We start from the raw sequence: 20,438 nt of genomic DNA, 5'->3' as shown, positions 1-20,438 counted from the left end.
ACAGGCTAAAATGCTGGATATTCCTGTGTGGGAGCAGCACGAGCCCCATGGGGTTATCCTGCATCCTCTCCCAACATCTCCGGCAACGAGGCTCCCTTTTGGAAAGGTGAATCCAGTCCGTTGTGCCTCTGAACTCTTCCAGCACCAAAAGCAAGTGAAGGTGCTGTTTGTGGGTTCTGTGTAGTGTGGATGCTGGAGTTACCGACACGCAGAAACTCCCGCAGCCGCCGGTCAAGGACCCAGCTGGGAGGAGTGACCCGCATGCAAATCCCGCAGCCTCCAGCGAGCGCTGCTGGAGCCCTCGGGTGCCGCTGGGATCCCAGCGCAGGGTGTTTAGTTATTCCGGTCAAACCTCGCTGCCGCTCCTGGCTGTTTGTCCTTGCTGTGCCGAAACAAACCTGCTCCAGCCCCATTAGGAGGACAAAAGGACATGAGGCAGTGCTGCTGCCGAAGGGAAATGTGTCGGGAAATGTGTCTCGGTTCACAAGTGTGATGCAGAATGGGTGGCTTAGTCATGGCTGTTGTGACTTTTATCTGTTCAAAAGGCATCCTCTGAATGAATTTGTTTTTCAGCTTCGCTAAAATGTAGCTTGTGACATTGATTTTGGGGTGAGGATAACCGCTGACGCTGAGAGGATTAATACTGAAGTGAGAATTGGTGGATGGCAATAAACAACCAGTTCTGAGGGAAATTATTTTTATGAATCAGAATATGTAACACATGGAGGCTTGTGGGCTTTTTCCTGGTTTAAAGGGACACTGTGAAGCGTACCACAAAGTGTCTGTTACTACCAACACTTCAATTTATGATTAACTTAGAATATTTTTACATCTCATTTATTCTTTCCACAAGGGTGTTTTGAGCTGTTGAAATTATTGGCCAACTCCACTTTCTTGGTGTTATTTGTTAGGGTAGTGCCATGGGTGGATTTTGGGTGGGGGCTCAAAACTTCACCAAATAAAGGGGGGGATTCAGTTTTGAGGGGTTTTAAAACCCTTTGGCACAAACCAGATTTCTCAGGACTCCTCTCATAGCTTAAAATGTCCTTCATAAAACTGTCAATCTTTCCTTAAGAATCTCTTGCTAGATATTTTTTACATCTAAGTTCATTGTGGAGAAGTCTTTAGCTGAGGAGGTCCTGACATGGCACACTGCTCCTGATTTGGAGTGTTGGAAAGCCAAGGGAGATAAGTGAGGAATGGGGAGAGGCCCAACTGCAGAGCTATTCGCTCAGTCTCTATTTTGATCTGGTGACATTGAAAGCAGAGCCTGGGTCACGTCAGGGAAGGGACATCACAGCTGTGTGGGGTCACAGCCTGCATCCACTGGGGCCCGTGGGGATATTGGAGAAGCCTGAAAGGGTCTGAAACTGGGATGTGGAGGTGGTGTGATGGAGAACAGGGGAAGAGAGCAGTGAGGAATGGAACACAGAGGAAAGGAGCATAATTACGTGAACCTGGAGGTGAAGGTCAAAGGCTCCATGTGACTGTTGTTCCGTGGCTGGTTGGGTTTTTTTTAATGTTTGTACGTGCCGTAAACAGCCCCAGGCTGATCTAAAAGTGCTGGGAGGCAGGGGCTGTAAATTACAGGCGTTGTTCTCCTTATAAAGGGAGCAAACAACCCGAAGTGTCATTGGCTCACAGCACTTTGAATGCCTGTTCCTCCATTGCCTCTCCATTCATTGAAATTCCTTGTTTCAGGTTTGAGGGAGAGTCTAACTCACTACTGGAGCAGGGACAGGGCTGAAAGTGTGTGACCTGGAGCACGGACAGGGCTGAGAGTGTGTGTCACCTGGAGGTGCTATGTAAGCAGTGCCACTGCCTTGGAAACCTGGGATGATCCCATACCTGACTGTCCCAGCTCTTGTCCTGTGCAACTCCGGTCTTCCCTCTTCCCCTGGTGGCCCCTCAGCGTTGTCCTCACTGGCGGGTGCGCCTGAAGCGACCGAGAGAAGGGCTGAGTTTGGCCTCTCTGCCCCGGCGTGAGGGCAAGCGTGGGCCCAGGGGCTTGGGTCACCGTCCTCACTGAGAGGACAACCAGACCGGCCCCCAGGAGCCCTGACGGGAGGGATGCGCGGTCCCCGGTGGGCTCGGAGCAAAGGCCCCGCTCCGGCCCCGCTCTGAGGCGCTGGTGGCGGAGGGACCGGCAGGTTACCCGGGGTGAGGCACTCTTTGGCCGCCGGCGGAAGCACCCGAGCGCCCGGACCTGCGCACTGCGGCTTATAAGATCCGCGGGGCGGTGCAGAGGGCTGGGCACTCGCGGCCGGGGCTGGTTGAGTGCGGATCTCTGTGGAGGAAGTGGTGGAGCGGCAGGAGCCCCGCGAGGCGCTGGGCGGCCTGAGAGACCCCCGTCCGCACCCTCACTGCTTCCTTCCCTCTCGCGAGGGCTGCGGCGGCGACAGCGACAGCCATCCCCGGAGCCGTGGGCCGCGCCTCCCCCCGCGTCGCTGGATGCTCTGGGGTTCGGTCCCTGAGCGGGGCCGCGGCGCTGGCAGCCCCCGCTGTGGCGGGGCCATGGGGCCGGGCAGCAGCAGGGCACGGAGCCCCCTTCCCCGCTGAGAAGGCCCCTCGTCCCGGCGCCGATGCCGCGCTGTCCCCTCACACCCGACCCCTGAGATTCCCCTCTTTCCCCTCCCCATGCCCGACGGAGCCCCTCGCCTCGGTGACGCCCTGCAGCAGCCCCGCCGGCCCGGGGGTCTGCGGCGCTATGAGAGGAGCTGCCCCCGCCGCCGGGGGCAGCCAGGACCGGGGCAGGCTCCCACCCCGCCGCCGGCTGCCGTGAGGCGGCTGTAGCTGGAGGAAGAACCCCTTTGTTTTCCCTCCGTCCTTCCCGGGGGCTTCATGCCCCGCTGAGGGATGATGGAGCTGGTGGGGGACTTTGAGTACAGCAAGAAGGACCTGATAGGACACGGAGCCTTTGCTGTGGTCTTCAAAGGTCGCCACCGCAAGGTAAACAGCGACGGGCTTCGCCCGCAGCCGGAGCGGGGCTGGTTACACAACCCGGGGCCGACAGGAGCCCCTCGGGTGGGTGACAGCTGCGGCGGTGGTGGGGGGGTTGTGTCCTCTGCGGAGTTTTGACGTGGTTTGGGTGTTCGGGGAGAAAAAAGAGCCGAAGGGAGGTGCGGGCTGGGCTGAGGCCCGCGGCTGCCCCGCGGCCCTGAGCCGGGATCCGGCCCCGGCATCCATAAAATCTTTTATTTTTTCCCTTCCCTCAGCCCCACCGGCCTGTCCGCGGTCCCACCGCTTCTCCCCTGTCCCTGCCATAGCAGCGAGGGGAGAGTTGCAGCTGTAGGGGAGGCTGAGCCCTTTGTTTGTCGGGAGGGTCATGTTTATCTCGCTGGATAACGAGGGATCTAATGGAAAATTGTCTCCTTTGGGATTGGCTGAAGATTTCTTAAATTCAGAGGTGTCTGGTTTCCTGGCGTGACTTGCTCATCGCCCCGGATATTCATAGTTACGTTATGGTTTCTTGATGCTGTGAGTTTATTCTGGTGCCTAAAGAGCTTTGCTTTCCAGAAAACAGCCCTTGAGATTTAGCGTTTTGGAGGATTAAGGCAGCGCTCATGGCTTGGAGAGGCGCGGTGCAGTGATTTTGGGGTTAAAAAAAAGGAGAAAGGGAAACGGAAACTTTAAAGGCCAATGAAGGTGCTTCCACCTCACAAATAAATAGTTTCTTTTTGGATAGTATATAAATAGACAATATATAAGCTTGCTTAAAACAGAGGGGGTTCTGTGCAGTTTTCATCTGCAGAGTGTAGAAAAGCTGAAAATGAGAAGTCCTTAAAGGACAGTAAAAGTAACTTGATCATTGTGAGAGGTGTAAAAAAGCAGATCCATAGCACTGCTACCAAAAAGTAAATGGGATATGATTACTTAGGTTTTGTTTTGTCCTTTTTTCTAATGCTTCGGAATCCATTAAAATGCAATGTAGCTGAAGCTGGATTTTAATAGCTGTGTAATTAAATAGTTCTTGATGGTGTCACGTGATGTAGTAATAACTGGTGGGTAGAAGAGGGGTGGTCTTGCAACTTTTTCTCTGTGTTTTAGAACATAAAGTTAGAAAAAAAAAAAGTAAACTAACAGTACTTTTTTTTGTTCACTTCCAGAAAACTGATTGGGAAGTAGCCATAAAGAGTATTAATAAAAAGAACTTGTCGAAGTCACAAATCCTACTTGGAAAAGAAATAAAAATCTTAAAGGTATGTTAAGTTGCAGTGATTTTAAAAGCTGCTTTGCTTGAAAAGGAAAAGAGACTTCTGACCTAGTTCATTCCAGGTCATGGGTGCTGTCACAGTAATTGCTGCTGTGACATTTCTTTGTTAGGGATCTAGAACTAAAAATACTAAGAAAACCAGAAAAAAATTAAATTTTAGTTCTGGAAATATCTCAGAACAGTTTGTGACCATGATTTTGGAGTTAAAAGTAGCAGATTGTTGTGGAAGCAGTCTCTGGGCTTTGCTTATTGCACATGTGGAAGACTTTGTCCTTCAGGATGGCCAGTGGGGCACCTTTTCCCAGCAGATTCAAGCTGAGGGTGAAGCATCAGTCTTTGATCTTTCTTCATCTTTTTTGCTCAAAGGTGCCTTGAAAGCTGAAACCAGTGAGCTGACTTTTAATTCCTGAAGCACCTGCCCACTTCTGACAATTGCCTTAAAATGTGGAGTGTGGCTCTAGCAGAGGAAATGTAATGCAGCATCTTTCAGTTTTTCAGTGTTATTTTGTGGAAACTTCTCCTTGGGTGGTCATTTAGCATTCCCTGCTCCCTGAATTGCACATCTCATTTCACACAGCTTTGCAGTAATACTGAGTGCTGCTTTCTTCCCATGTTTCTGAGCTTCTTGAGATACATCACTACTTTATATATTAATATATACATATTATATTCTCATTTATTTATTATATACCAGAACTGTTGTTGGGTGTATTAGTGTGCTGCAAGTATTTAACAAACAAAAGTTTTTTAAGCAGCTGCAAATTATTATGAGCTGGTCCATGAGTTTTATTTAATGTTATTTGGTTTGATTTTCTTTGTATGATAAAAGCAAGGTTGATTTGAACATGGTCAGGTTGGTTACTTCACTAAGCAAGAAATTGTGTAAGAGTAGGAAATTAAATCTTGTCAGTTTTCAGTGCTCATTAGAGGATCTTGTGCTCTGGTACTTTCTGTAACAAGTCTCTGACATAAAGTTCTGGAGCCAAATGTTTTTATGACCTCTCAAGATATTGCCTAACTTCCTTATCCTTTAAATATTGTCTAAACAACTGGGATTTCCTCTAAATTCCATCTGATCATCTTAAAAAGATTCTCTTTGATAATGCTGATTTGGTGATAATCAGCAAATTCAATTAATAATAATAATAGGAGTAACACTAATAACCTTTTTACATAATACAAATATTTTATTTTACAGGAACTTCAGCACGAGAACATTGTAGCTCTTTATGATGTCCAGGTAAAATATATTCTGATGCCTTTTATTTCCATTAAAATGAATGATGAAAATATAGTGAATATATATCATGTATGCCAAGTAGAAGTTTTTGAATGGGTTTATTTTGAATGGATCTATTTTGTTGCTGTCATCAGTTTGGAATTCAGCAAAAACAAGTAAGAGCAGCATCTTGGGGATCTGTGTGACAAAGAAATGTGGTGTTCAGCCCTGTGTCAGTGAGGGGGAACTGAAGGAAGCAGAAAACCACAGTCACATGGATCTGTTGCATGTGTCCAGAAAAACAGGGTAGAGTGAAAAAAGCCAAGCAAGCACTTGGATCTTTTCAATTAAATTCCTTCAGATTGTCGTCCTCTCTTTATTGCCAGGGTCCTGCCTGATGAGGTGGAGGAGTTGCTCTGCAGCCTGTCTAGGGGAGTGTGTTCTGCTTAGGAAGTACATTTTTGTATCCTAAGGCCTGCCAGTGTGGAGCAAAGCTAAATAAGACATGAGGCAGCTCATGCAGCCATTTGTTCTGCTTGAATAAGAACTATACATTTATCTCCTAGGCTCAGTCCTGATTTTAAATACAGTTACACTGATTAAAAAAAAAATAAATTACTGAGAAGCACCTTTGGGGCATTGCATAGTCAAAGCAACACAAAGCAGAGATTGTGACATTCAGTCTTTCCTGTCTTTACATGTGCTAAAAGCTTTTAGTTTGTGTGGATGTGTGTCTTGCTATAGAAATCTGTGTTCATGTGACATAAATTAGGTGGGCTCAGGATTTCTAGGGCTGTAGGACTCAAGTGACTTTGGGTACAAAGCTGAGATGTTCATGTAGCAGCTGACTGTGCATCAAAACTTGTAGGTTCAATCTAGAGACTGTTTTCCTTGGATCTTGACTTGAAAATTCTCAATTTTGAATGATGTTTTCTGCTCTGAGAGGGAAAGTATTGTCTGTTGTGCTTCTTGACGAGACCAGGTTTTCCTGAGCATTGCTAAGTGGAAATAATCTCTCTGCATCCTAAATTTAGTATGTCCAGACATCTCAAAAGCAACTGGAATTGTTGACTGAGGGTGTTGGAGTGTGAGTAAGCAGCTGAATTTCAGATTTATCATTTACAGTTGTTTATACATGGAGGTTCCTTAGTCAGCTCTGCAGCTTGGTGTGGGGGTAGTGGACTAGTTAGGTATTCTGATGGTTTAACATCTGAGCTTTGGAGAAACTCTTGTTCTTTTGGTTTATGCACAAGGACTACAGAATCCTACAGTTGTCTATGGTTTCTTTACCTAAAGGGTTTTTATAAACATAACTTTTAGGCTTTTCTGTTCCACCCCAGGAAGGGGTGACAGGACTTTTTGAATGATCAGTGCTGCTCCATTTGAGAGGGGGATGTTGCTGCTTGTCACCAGCTATTGTGTTTAAATGAAATGAGCAGTTAAAGCACAGAGAAGGGCAAACTTGTGTCCTGTACCTTGATGTATTTCAAACACATTCATAGCAAACACAAAGCTTGGCAGCAGGATGCTGCTTCTACAGAAGAAATTGCTTTGCAAAACACGGTATAAAGAGTGTGCCTCTTGCACAAATAAGCTTTTCCCTTTCTGCTGTGTTTGTGAAGTGGCAGACATCATTAACTTCTGTGATTACATTAATTTATAACCCAGCAAGAATGAGCACTATGCAAGGCATTCACATGTCTAGTAGGCTGTTACACCTACTAATTTTCTGTAGCATTTCATGTTCTAGCATGTGCTGCCCTTTTTGTTTGCCAGGGTATTGTGAACATGGTGATACAGTCCAGCAGATAAGACTTTAGGATTTCAAGCTATTTCTAAGTTTACAGAAGCTATTTTTTTTCCTCAGTGCTGGAGCCAGTGGAGTCTGTGTCACAGTAGGAAGTCCTCAGTGTGAATGGGAGTCTGTTTTATTTTTGTAGTTGTGTTGGGCTGAAGCTTTTCTTAACCTTAGACAGTTTGAAATAAGAAAATGCTCCTGTTTCAGATGCAGTTTGACAGATCATGTAGCTGAATAAGCCAAGAGATGATTGTTGCTTTGAGTTTTCATATTGAAAAGATGGTGTGCAATGAAAGTGGCAAAACTAAGTGAAAAAAGTGTAAATTGATTGTGATCAAGGATGAATATTTTCACTCTCATAATAAAATCATGACAGGACTTTTGATTAAAGCTGTATCTCTGCATAGCAATTTGGAATGTATCTTTGGAGAATAAATGTACAGTTCCTGTTTTATGTATTTCAAAAAGCTTCATTTGGATTGATTCTCAGGAAGTTGTTAGATTCCCTCTCCTCCATGTCTCTTCATTTATGGTTGTGTTCCTGTTGCATGACCACTCACACAAGTCAGCATAATAAAGACAGATACACCGTGGAGGTTTTAATTAAATCCAAGGAGAACTTGTGGGCCATTCTGCTGATTGTGCATGAACATTTTCAGACCTTCTCCACTGCTCATCCTTCATCTCCTGGGAATACCATTTGATATGTTATTAGTGTGTCTGGAGTTCAATTACTAGAAGTGCCCATTCGTCTGGAGCCACACCCCAGTGAACTGCTGTGTGTTAATGGTGGCATAAAACTGTTTTGTTCTGCAGCCAGCAGGATAATTGCCCTTGATTTCCATGAGGTGGACGTGCAGCTCTGACAGGTTTGAGCTGCAGATAAGCATTTTATGTAAGCAGAGCACTCCACTACTCTTGGTGCCACCTCCCAGGGCTGGGGAGCTGCACACACCAGGGTGTGGAGGCTGTGGTGCTAAGGCTGAGGGAACTTGTAGAGATATTTAAATAAAAACTCTCCATCTGTGAGAGACAAATGTTTTTCAACAGTAGGGTTCCGGAAAATAGCTCACCTCTACAAGTGAAATGAATTTTTTTGTGAAATGCTTAAAAAACCCTCAGATATGATAGATGGATAGCAAAAGAGACACATTTCACTTATCTTCTTGGGCAAGTGTTTGATTGTCTGTCATTCAAGAATAAAAATCTCTCAAATCTCTAAAATGGTGTAAGGATGCAACTTTTCCCATGGTGGTGCTGTGGAATGTCATTCATCCTGCAAAAGAAAATCAGTCTTGGATCCTTTTAATTGGAGGAGTGGAGCCACTGTTTCTCAAAAGCAAAAGGAGTCTAAAATAGCCTCTAATTTACCAGTGTAGAATACACTGAGATCCTGGGATAAACTATTCCACTGAAGTGGAATGAAGGTATCAGTAAGTTATTTGGAATGTTCTATATTTAGGACATGAGTTTACAGTTTTGTGCAGTTCATGATCCCAAGTGTGTGCTGAGTAGAACTGATCTCTTCCATAGTGCCAGACAGTGCCTGTTTTAGCAAATAATTTAATTCAAAACCTCTCTAGAATGTCAGCTCTCAGAGTGAAAGCCTGTAATGTATCTTGGAGATAGCATTTTAGGAGAGTGAATTAATGTCCTCACTGTATGGAGTCTGAAGTTTGCTATTTGAACAGTAGTTTAGGGAGAACTAATTTCTAGAGTGTTATTGGAGAAACACTATCTGGATAAAAATGGTTTCTTGTCTTAGCTTGTTGGTACAGAGCAGACAAAAAACCTGCAGCTGCTTCTGCTGTCCTTGGAAGCAGAGAAAGCCAGTGGGAATGGAGCCAGAAATCTTTCTGGGACTTACAGCTCAGCTTTGCTGTAGACAGAGAGCCCAGGAGTTCTTAGTAGGGGTGCTGAGGGGAGGAACTGTTGTTTTAGCAGCAGGAATTAAATATCTCTGGTTTACCCAAGGACTCCAGTTGGTCTGGTACTATTGCATGTGTTTCTTGAGATATTTGCTCCAGGCATCCTGTGTGTACTCCTGATCTCAGTGTCTCACAGCTTTCATTGCCTCTACACTTCCAGCAGAACAGAGAGTGTCTCAATAGTTTTATTTTTTGTCCCCTCAGCTCCTTGCTTAAGGCCTTTGTATTTGTCAATATCCATCCCCTGTGTATGTATGGAAATAATCATATGAGAACATGCTGTTCAGATAAAAGAAAAATCCTGCCCTTTAGCAACTGGAAAGGTTTTGAAACTCCACCTGGCAGCTGATGCCAGCTGCAAGGTTGGTTATGACAGTGCAGGAATGATGCCAGTGTAAATGTTGAAGACAACCAGGATTAGAATTTGCTGTGACCCACAGAACCAAAGAGTTAGAGTTACTACACAGGCCTTAGCTTACCTGCTATGCCTAGATCCTGTAATTTGAATTTCAGAACTGTTTCAGAAGAGTTACTATGTAGTCGTTTGCTTACCTGCTGTGCCTGGATGCTGTAATTTGAATTTCAGAACTGTTTCACATGATTTTTTAGTACAGAAGTGTGCTGAGAGCAGCTGTGCCTTTCCTTGGTGCTGGGCAGCAGAGGAGCCTCTTTCCCCACTTCCCATATATTGGTTAAATACAGCATTTCACTAACAGCAAATGGATGATCCAGTTCTTGCGGTGCATTTCTCCATGGCTGATTGCTCTTTTATGTGAATAATTGGCAGCATGCACCCTGTTTGAATCCTACAGGCACGTCAAGTGACATTTAATCTGAGATTTAATATTTTGTCAGAATTAACACAGTGTTCAGTCCTTGGGGTGGTAGGAGCTGAACACTGAAGTTATTGCTGTGTTGCACTCACAAAGTAAACCAAGAATGCCTAATACAGAGAGAAACAGCCTTTAGAAGATTTGGACCTGGCCTTTTTCACTATATCATTAGAATTTTTGCCAAATCTATTTAAAACCAAAAAAAAAGGTGTGTTCCTGGCTAAAAAATTATATCCAATGTAGCACAAATGAACATAGCAGAAAATTAATCAGATAACAGCAGTGCACAAGCTGTCAGGTTAACTCTCCTGCTTTGGGGACTCCCATCATTAAACTGCAATGAAATAAAATCTACAGACTTGAAATGAAAAGAGAGTAACTATTTGCCACAGTTTCTGCTTTGGAAGCTCACTCAGCTCCTTGCAGACCTTCAGCTTGTTCTAAAGGGGGGCTTGTGAACCAGAATGAAATCTAGGGAATGTTTCTGCCAGTACTTCAGAGATCTAGGAACAGCTCTTGGAAGTAACCATGGATGTTTTGACTTTTTTCAATTAATGTTTTTTTAAATGGAGCTACTTTGCTGAGACTGTGATTCAAGTTGGAACTTTGCATCCCCCCAAGACAACTGGTGGAAGCCTTGGATTAAAACATAGCAAATTGTGGCAAATATATTCCCTCTTAACCTCTTTCTCTTAGGTTTATCTGTTTACCTTTCAGAATTGTAAATTGGTTTCCTATTAGCCTTTGCTAAGGCTAGCAAGTAAAATTTAGATTCAGAATAAAAAGAGCAAAAGTTTCCTTTTGTCAAGGAAACTTTCAGCAGCAAATAAGTGTTGCTGGGCAGAACTGATAATTGTTGCAACACAGCAGCTTATTTATTTTACTTACTTGTTTTACTTATTTATCTAGGTAGAAGTGTAGGTCAGAACAACTCCAGCTGCACTAATTTTGTGATCTGTACATCAATACAAATTGCTGAAAGCTTTGTTATCTGTTTCAAGAGGCAGTTTAAAATAACATTCTAGATCAGCTTTATTCCTGAACGTTAGATCTGAAACATGCTGGTTTTCTAATCTTTCCTTTTTGAGCACTTTGCTCTGCACAGCCAGTCAACAGAAATCACAAGTCTGGGGAATGTTGATAGGGAGAGCTTTATTGTTCAGCAAAATAATTTAGAAGGGCAAAATATGTCTCCAGAACTATTATGAATGTATTCCCAAAATGGAGATCACATTCCCAGTCAGGCTGGCCAAGAACTGTAAGGCAAAATTTGAGCAGCTCTGAAGGGTTGAACAAGTTCAGCTGCTTTGAAGTAAAGCTTGTGTTGGTGGGATATTGAAAAGTGTTTGGTTATGAGTTGAACTTGGGACAAGTTGTGGTTGGGGAGGTTGGTATCAGTTCTGTGCAAACTATTACTTCCTCACTATGAATTGGAGAGGACTTTTGAGTCTGGGAAAATGTCTTTGTGGAATCTCTAATCTGCTCTGCTAATTTATTTAAAAAGGATTTTCTAAGCTACATTAAGGAATCATGCTCTACTTCTTACTGTGACTTTACTTGGTGACTTGATTTGTTATTTTTTATCAAGAATATAAATTTTTAAAAAAAGAGTAATTCTATTTGAGGGCAATCCAGTGTGGTCTGCAGAAATGACTTGCCAAACAGGTGAGGGCTGATAGAACAGGGCAAATCATCAGCTCTGTTTCTGAAGAGAGCAGTTCATTTGAGAGGACTTTGTTTCCAAGGGAATCCAGCTAACACATCCTCTTAGCTCTGTGATGAATAAATGTAATAAATGTCTGTCATGAGCTGAGCATTACATGCTGCCATAAGCTGCTGCTTTTGTGCACTGGAGGCTCTGACACCGTGGAACATCTTTGTGATTGATGGGATTGCAGAGCTGGGGTGGAAATCCAGGAGCTGAGCTGCTTTCTTGTCACTGGAGAATAGACTTCTCCTGCTGCTTAGCTGGGTTCTTCTGCTCCACATCACAGTTATCCTTTAAGTGAAGTGATCTTCAGGCTTCTGTCTAGGAAGGTGTTGTTGCAAAGGAACAATGCAGAAAGGAGCAATTATATATTTCCAGTAATTTGCAAAGCAAGTAATTACTAATGGGTTTTTTTGCTTTGCTGTATGCACTGAGGTTTTGAGGTGTTTATAGGAATGTAAATTATGGTTCATGTTGGCCACAGCTATTGCAGAAACACTGAACAATTGAGACTTCCTGAAATGTGATCTGCTGCTGCTTTAATAGACTCTATTGGTTGGAGTTTGCCTGCCATTCCCAACAGATTTGATTCGTTCCTAGAAACTTGCTTTCTTCAAAGCTAATTTCCAAATGTAAACAAATCTGCAAAATGTGCTTGATGTTTTGGGCTGGAAAGAACCTCAAATGCATTTCTGTCACACAGACATGAGTGACTAAATGCTTCCCAAAAGTGAAGCAGGCTAATACAGTCTAGAATTGCCCTTAAACCAGCCAGTTCATCTTGGACTGTAATTATTTCCATTGTTTGGAGTTGTCTGGATGTCAGTGTCTGTGATGGGCTGTGCCATCCCTGAGCTCTGGGCTGTGTTTAGGGGTCATTGGTTTCTCTAGCCTGGATCCATTTTTGCTTTTATTTCTCTTTTTCAAGCTTTCTAACATAAACTGTTAGTGAGCCCTTGACAATGGCACCCTGGTGGTAATTCTTGCCAGAGTGGTCAAATGGAGCATCTGCTGAAGTGTCAGTGCAAGCACAGAGAATGGTGCCTGAGTTCACAGTGTTTATTTTGCTGTGCAATGTCCCTTTTGACTTTTCTTGTGACACTTTAGCAGGATTTAGTCAGACTGTCTGCAGTCCCACTTCCCACTGGGGCATGTGCCTGGCCTTGTCTGGTACCATCTCACTTTTTTTCCTTCAACTGCCTTAAAAAACCACATTTTCCCTCAATCTGTCAACCCTTGTTTGAGTTTATTTTTAAAGGGAAAGGGAGGTAACACACTGTATAAATAAAAGCATCATCCTGTTTACTGTACACTTCCTTTAGTTTCCTTCCAGTTCTCTTTGTGTTCTTTCCTTTCAATCTTAATCAGCTCAGAGGGAGAAAAAAAAAACTTGCTTTATAAAAACTCTCAGAATCTTCAACTTTGTAGGCCCAACAGAACTGTCTTATGCAGGAGACTGTGGGAAACAATGTTTGTTATTAGCACAGACAGGTCAGGCCTTTCTTCCCTCACACAAAATAAATGTTTGGAAATGGGATGAATGTTTTTGTTACAGTCAGGCTTAAGCACGGATTTATTTTTGTAACTGGATTTGTGAAGTGTGTAGGTAATTTACAGTAGAAGTTAGGCAATCTGTCTTTCAGGAACTTTTCCCCAATTACAAGAGAGGGAATTCAGCTTGCAGAGAGGTCATGGGAGGTGAGTGCTTTGGAAAATCTGAGGAGGATGGACACAGCTCCCAACTCTGCCATGAGGAGCATGGCAGGGATGTGCTGCTGCCAAGGGCTCACTCAGGGAGACACTTCATGGAAGTATTGCCTGGTGGTTTTATGGTTTTGCATATGGAAATATTTTTGGAAATGTAAAAGATCTCATAGTGGAGAATCTGGATTTTTGCTATGCTCTGAAACAGTGACTTTACATTAAGGTGTGTCAGTGATGGGAAAATCCCATGTTCCACTTGGTTAATGCAGGTACAGACTTTGTATTCTCACATTCTTAAATCACTTTTCTTCTCCTCTTTTAGGAAATGCCCAATTCTGTCTTTTTGGTCATGGAGGTATGTGTAAACATGTATGTTTCTGGTTGATTTTAAAGACTTTTAGACAAAATTGTTCATTTGCACAGCTGCAAACTAACTAGTTGCTAAAACAAACTATTTTGAAAAGTAAATTATGAATTTCCTGTGCCCCATTAAATTTATCAGCGCTGTTTGTTTCATAAATTATTCAGTTTCATGTTGTGATATTGAAAGTATTGATCAAGGGTGACACCCCAAATTATTAATTACAAATAATTGACAAAACAATTTTAAGGCAAACAGCTGGAAGGGATCTAATTTTCATTAAAAGATTACAAAGTAGAAATTATATAGCAGGTGTTTCAGTGCTTGTATTTTAAATAAAACCCTTTGTTTTTAACAGTACTGCAATGGTGGGGACTTGGCAGATTACTTACAAGGTAATTGATTACTGTATTTCCCTATTATTTTGTTTTATGTGTTTTTATTCTGTATTCCTCACATCCATTGGTGTTTCTCTGAGACTTTTTTGCTTGTGCTTTAAATATGGGTAAATGAATGTGATAATACACAGACAGAAAATGCTTTTTTATTTTTTGCCACAGCTGAATGGAACATTCCCTTATTTGTCAATGAGGGAGAAGCTGTAGTTAACCATCAGCAGCATGATGAAAAGATGTGTGGGTTTCTATTTCTAAAACTACATTTTGGGGGCTGTTCCCAGTGTTTGGATTCCACCTGTTTTTCTTTTCCGAGATGTGAATTTAAAAACACTGATTTACTTATGTAATAATGCTCTGAAAAAGAGGCAGTGCTGGCTTAGGAGAGATTTTCCATGGCTCTGCCCAAAGTGAGGACAGAATTTCTAAATCATGACAAATGGATTCTTATTCCAACCAAAATTTTGAGCAGAGATGTTAATCTTCATATTTTTCATGATGACAATATTCTACTTGCCCTTGTATCTCAGCCTGTTGAAGGAATCTTTTTTATGCACAGCTATTGTTATGGTAACTGTGTGTATTAAAAGCATAATTCACTTGCCATTAAAACCTTTGGAAAGACTCAGACAGTGAAATCCAGCTCCTGTGTTCAGTGCTTTTTTGGGCTGCAGAATGAGGTAATACCTTCAGAAGAGACTTTCAAAAGTACATCTCCTTTTTTTTCCTTTCAAAATAAGTTTTATCATGGATGAAAATTCTGAGCAGAGTAGTTCTCAGCATCCCCATAAAGAACAAATTTTATGGCTTCAGGTTTTAATATGAGTTTTGGATGTACTTAATGTGAAATTTTTATTTTCTTGCTTCCTTTGCCTTTTTAGCCAGTTTAAGATTTCACAGAATCACTGGGTTGGAAGAGACTTTTAAGATCATCAAGTCCAACCCAGCCCCAACGCCCCAACTAAACCTGGCCCCCAGTGCCACATCCAGGCTTTGTTAAACACCCCCAGGGGATGGTGACTCCCCCACCTCCCTGGGCAGAACATTCCAGAACTTTATCACCCTTTCTGTAAAAAACTTTTTCCCAGTATCCAACATAAATTTCCCTTGGTGCAGCTTGAGACTTAATGAGATTTAATTTTAGATTTAATGGCAATTGAGAAGTTTTACAATTACGATGCTACAGAGTTGAATAAACGACTGGAAAAACAGATGATTTAGAGCTCTAAAACTATGGTGATGTCTATATTGGCTCTAAAACTATGGTGATGTCTATATTGTTGAGAATATTTACATTTGTAGAAAACCACTGGAGACTGGATTGTAATTGATGATGATTACATTATAACTCACTATGTTTTCAGACTTTTACCTAAAGATATTGATATTTATTCTCCCCTCTGCTCCTGTGTGTTTCACTGCCAGCAAAGGGGACTCTGAGTGAGGACACCATCCGAGTGTTCCTGCAGCAGATTGCAGCAGCCATGAGGATCCTGCACAGCAAAGGCATCATCCACAGGGACCTCAAACCCCAGAACATCCTGCTGTCCTACGCCAGCCGCCGCAAATCCAGCGTCACTGGCATACGCATCAAAATAGGTACATCCTCCCTCTCTGGAAGGGGAAATCAGCACTCTTGGGTTGTTTCCCCCCTCAGAAATGTGTCTCCTGTTCAAGTCCTGGATATGGAGTGTATTCAGTTGATGCAAATCAGACAGCAAGTCAAGAATGATGAGCTTCATGCTGTGCTGCGTTCTCAGGATAAAAAAAGATTGAATCATAAAGACTTGTTTGATTAAATCTGCAGGACAAATCTATTTAGCTGATGTTTCTAGTACTAAGCTATTTTAATTAGGTATAAATCTAACTTTTGAAACTGGGAGTAGCCTTTAACCCATTTCAAAATTCTGTGTGTGCAAGACTCCAATTGCATTTCCAGCTGTTTTCTTTTTTAGTGGTAGATCCTCCTAAGGGTTATTTGAGAGCTTTAGAAATGAAGGTTATGACCTGTTTTTGGCATGGCTGAAGGGAGGTTTGGCCTTGTAACAGGGGAGAGATGTCAAATATTCATGATACTACCAAACTCCTCTGCAGAGGCCACTTCAGAAGTTTTAATCACTCCTTGTTGTCTGTTATTTGAAGCTACTTTGTTTTAAACAAGTTCATTCCTGTGCTTTTGCTCAAAAACTGCCCAGGGGAGACCAAACTTCTTCCCTTGCTGTCCTTACTTGATAGCTTCAGATGCTTTTACCTGCATGGAAAATTCAGGCACCTGAAACTTGACTTCTTTAGCTTGTACCTGATGTGATTTCACTGCAGGCAGATTGTATATTCATCACTCTTAATGAGCCATTTATATTTAGCCAGTGACTTTAATCCTTTCTTGCTGATGCCAGACAGGCTGTTCTGCAGCTGGGGAGGTGCCTGAGCAGCAGTTTGTGTAAATGATGTCACTGCTGCTTCTTGGCTTGCTCATTTGAAAGATAATACATTATTCTTTCAGCATGACAAAGATTCTAATATTCCATGTAGCTGGCTAGATATTAAACCTGTATTTTTTCAATCTCTCTGTTAATTGTAGCAGATTTTAGTCGGAGACAGGTGATTTCTAGACAGTAAAATTTGAAAATGATCTTTCTCTTCATTGACCAAGGTTGTTCTTTACACAGCTGACTTTGGGTTTGCTCGTTATCTGCACAGCAACATGATGGCTGCAACTCTGTGTGGTTCCCCTATGTACATGGTAAGGGATATTTCACATTATCTTGCTTGTCTCAAACATTCTCCTACCAAAACAAAATAATTGCCTGCTTGCAGATTGGCAAATGCCTCGTGTTGTTTTACAAGGATCGGGGACAGAGTGCAGTTCCCCTTTCCATAGTTTTACTACCTTTTTTTTTTTTTTATTTCCTTGGGATTTTGAGACCATGATTGTTATAATCAGAGAGACATCCATCATTTCTTAGTGGTTCTTTGTCCAGAAGAACTGCCGAAGCCAAGTAAATAACACGTCCCTCTTCTTCCCAAACATGCCAAATGCTGGATGCTTTCTTTAGAACATGAACATTTCTAGTTTCTTTGTGGTTTTGAAACTCAGCTTTCCTTTTAGATGGAGCTGGTAGCTCTCAAGCCATGTGATGCAGATGAAAATGGTAATTTTCTCTTGCAATGAAGTGGTCTCAGTTAATAAATCTCTGACAGTAGATTCATATTGCTCTGGCTTTCCTTTTGTTGTTTTCCCTTCTGAGAATTTGCTGTTCTTTCCAGGCCCCTGAAGTGATTATGTCTCAACACTACGATGCTAAAGCAGACCTGTGGAGCATAGGAACTGTAATTTATCAGTGTCTTGTTGGAAAACCACCTTTTCAGGTAACACTTCCTTTCCTTTTCCCTCTTCTCAGTCGGAAGGACATTCCTGGGGCTGGCTCTTGCTTCTAGTCAGGAAAGCAGAAGCAAGTGATGTCTGAGTGTTGGTGCTGCAAAGGCTTGAGAATGCCAAGGGAGAAGTTGTTTATGCTTAGTCTGCATGATGAGTGTGTTCAATCTAGAGGAAATACATAAATAAGGAGCCTCAGTGCTGAAGGCATTGCTCTGCTTGGTGTTTTCTGCTTTAATGTCCATATGCAAAAGTCTCCTTTTTGTGTATGTGTGCTTAGGAACAAAAGCTATTTCCTCCATGAAACCGAGCTTTAATTAATGTACATTTTTATTTGACAGGCCAATAGTCCTCAAGATTTGAGAATGTTTTATGAAAAGAACAGGAATTTGATTCCTAGGTATGTCACCATGGCCTTTCCTGTCACTTACACTTGTTGATTGAACACTTTTTCATCTTGGAGAGTGCCTGGGATTAATAAAAATATTTGCTGTTGCTATGTTTGCAAGGATGTAGTGTGATACCTGTGAATCATGTTGCACCTTGCTTTGTACCTAGCTGAAACTAAATGGACTGTAAAGCACAGATAGTGATGACTTAGGGACGTGGCAGAATGCTGATTTCCTGAAATTCAATGTGCTATGCATTATTCAATGCATGCATTACATTTAATGCATGTTTTACTTCCTCTTGTGTGCAGCATTCCTAGGGAAACATCAGCTTACCTGGCTGACCTGCTGTTGGGTTTGCTTCAGAGGAACCAAAAGGACAGAATGGACTTTGGTATGTATTTCTTTTTTCCTCTTGCTCTTTTGACTTTCCTTGTTAGTTGTATTCATGTGACCAGAATAATTATCTTGACCTTTTGTCCACAGCCAATTACATGAGAAGTGAAGTGGTTTTTTTCTTCTCTGTTTTCATAAAGAAGGCAGAGTAGCTAAAACAAATCACTGGATAACTACTGTCAGTATTAAGTGATGCACATAAATCATGACTTTGTTTTTGAGTAGTGAAATATAAATCAGTTTAATTCTTCCAATTGTGCCCTTTCCTTTAAGGATTTACTGCTATACCTTAAATTTTATGTTGAAGTCTTATTTTGTTACTTTGGTGTTTTAGCATCAGACTAGGAGCAAACATTTCTGATTTCCATGTACTGAAAGAACCCACTTTGGAAACACATTATTGAACAGTTACATCTTGATTAATTCTTCTTAGCTGCATCTTGTATGTCATTATATTCATACTGCTTATTTAAATTTTACAGCACTACTTGTTAATGCAGTTTTATCATAGCTGCCAGGAAATATTCATCTTAAAATTTTAGTTCAGATCCAGAAAAAACTCATGATAATTGGGTAGAATGTCACCAATTATTTTGGTCAGTATATAAATCTCTTCATGTAGGAGAAATAATACCTCACAAACATGGACTGTGAGTAATTGATTCCACTCTGCACTCTGGGTGTGCTGATCCCTACAGTTTCTTCAAACATGGGAAATTCACTGTATCACTTGTGGTGGTGGGAGAAAGCGTTTGTGCTTCAAAAGAAAAATAGAAAGCAGAATGGCAGTGCTGAAAGTCATGTTTTCCTTGGCTGAGCCACTTAAAGGGCCTCAAAGGGGCTGCTCGGGAATGTGCTTAGCAAAGGGACTGAAAGGGAGAGTTTCTAGCAGAGCCCAGTTGCCTGTTGTTAAAGTAAAAATAGCCCTGGAAATGTTGTTGATCTTCCAGCAATATGAAGCAGAACAGCAGGTGTTGTACCAAACACAGAGAGAGCACCTGATCCCTGTGTTCAACTGAATAATGGCATTGTTCAGGCATTACAGTTGGATTCCTTCCCTTATCAGGTCACGGGCAAAAGTGTTGCTGAAGGAAGGGACATACTCCAGGCCTCAGATTCTTTCTCTTTTTTTTTTTTTTTTTTTCTCCTTGTTATTTGCTTATGTCTGAGGCACAGCATTGTTTTTCCTCCAGTGTTAGGACATTAAAGTTCACCCAGCTCAGCAGCTGGCTCCCACCAACCCTCAAATTCCCTGAACCAGCTGAACACTGCTCCTTGCAGAACAAAACTTTCCATGTAACCTAGTGGCCAACTGGTTATGCTCAATTAAAAGTGCTTCAGCATATCCATTTACAACAAAAGCAAAGTATTTATAATGTAACAACAGCAGGTTCACTGAGGAAATTTTTAAAGAAGTGGTGTCTAATTCTGCTTTATGCCATGAATGTCTGCACAGGTCATGTTCTGCTATTGGGAAATGGAAAGGAGAATGGCTCTGCTGTGATTTTCTTTTTTGCCACCTAAGGTGTAGCATTAATGGCTTCAAAAATAAATGTCAATCCTTGGGAAAAGCAGAGCTGAAAAACTTTCAGTGTCTGATGTGAAAAATGCTCGTTGTTTTGAAGAGCAGACTAAAACTGAATTACTGCCACAGAGAACATAATTTCCTCTGCAGTATAGCGAGGTTTCTTGTGTACATGGCTTTAAGTGCAGTCACAAGATTTCTTCTAGTGATTCAGTCTGATTTGCCTTGCTGACTGATGTTTGAAGTTATTAAATTGATTCTTGTTTCCTTTCCAAACTCTATAGCAGCACATACCATAGACAGCTTTAATCTTTTATAAGCTCTTCACCCCCTGGCTCTGCAGCGTTGATTCTGGGAAGGCAACCATTTATCACCATCTGCAATCCAGTCTGTAAATTCTGTCATTTGTACATCTACTCACAATGGTGGTTGTTTCTTGTTCTACAGAAGCATTTTTCAACCACCCTTTCCTGGATCACATTTCAACAGTGAAAAAATGTAAGTAGTTAGTTGGTTTTCTTTTTCTTTTTTTTTTTTCACTTATTTGTGTGAATGATGAATGTTGCAGGCTAGGAGGGAGAAAGATCTGCCAA

General features: G+C 42.1%; 1 protein-coding gene across 1 annotated transcript in view; it reads left to right on the top strand.

Annotated features, from left to right (window-relative positions):
• The first annotated feature begins 2,720 nt into the window (after positions 1–2,720).
• ULK2 (unc-51 like autophagy activating kinase 2) overlaps positions 2,721–20,438 on the top strand; it is a 36,435-nt gene continuing 18,717 nt past the window's right edge. The window contains exons 1-11 of the mRNA XM_018919470.3: positions 2,721–2,949; positions 4,107–4,199; positions 5,412–5,453; positions 13,726–13,758; positions 14,123–14,159; positions 15,585–15,758; positions 16,829–16,902; positions 17,427–17,528; positions 17,877–17,935; positions 18,236–18,318; positions 20,293–20,343. Coding sequence (XP_018775015.2) covers positions 2,857–2,949; positions 4,107–4,199; positions 5,412–5,453; positions 13,726–13,758; positions 14,123–14,159; positions 15,585–15,758; positions 16,829–16,902; positions 17,427–17,528; positions 17,877–17,935; positions 18,236–18,318; positions 20,293–20,343 — 841 coding nt within the window. The 5' untranslated portion in view covers positions 2,721–2,856. The remainder of the gene's footprint in view (positions 2,950–4,106; positions 4,200–5,411; positions 5,454–13,725; positions 13,759–14,122; positions 14,160–15,584; positions 15,759–16,828; positions 16,903–17,426; positions 17,529–17,876; positions 17,936–18,235; positions 18,319–20,292; positions 20,344–20,438) is intronic.

Source organism: Serinus canaria, chromosome 19 (assembly GCF_022539315.1).
Source record: "Serinus canaria isolate serCan28SL12 chromosome 19, serCan2020, whole genome shotgun sequence".
NCBI lineage: Eukaryota > Metazoa > Chordata > Aves > Passeriformes > Fringillidae > Serinus > Serinus canaria.
Note: the sequence above shows the minus strand (reverse complement) of the source record. Positions and strands in the feature narration are given on the sequence as shown.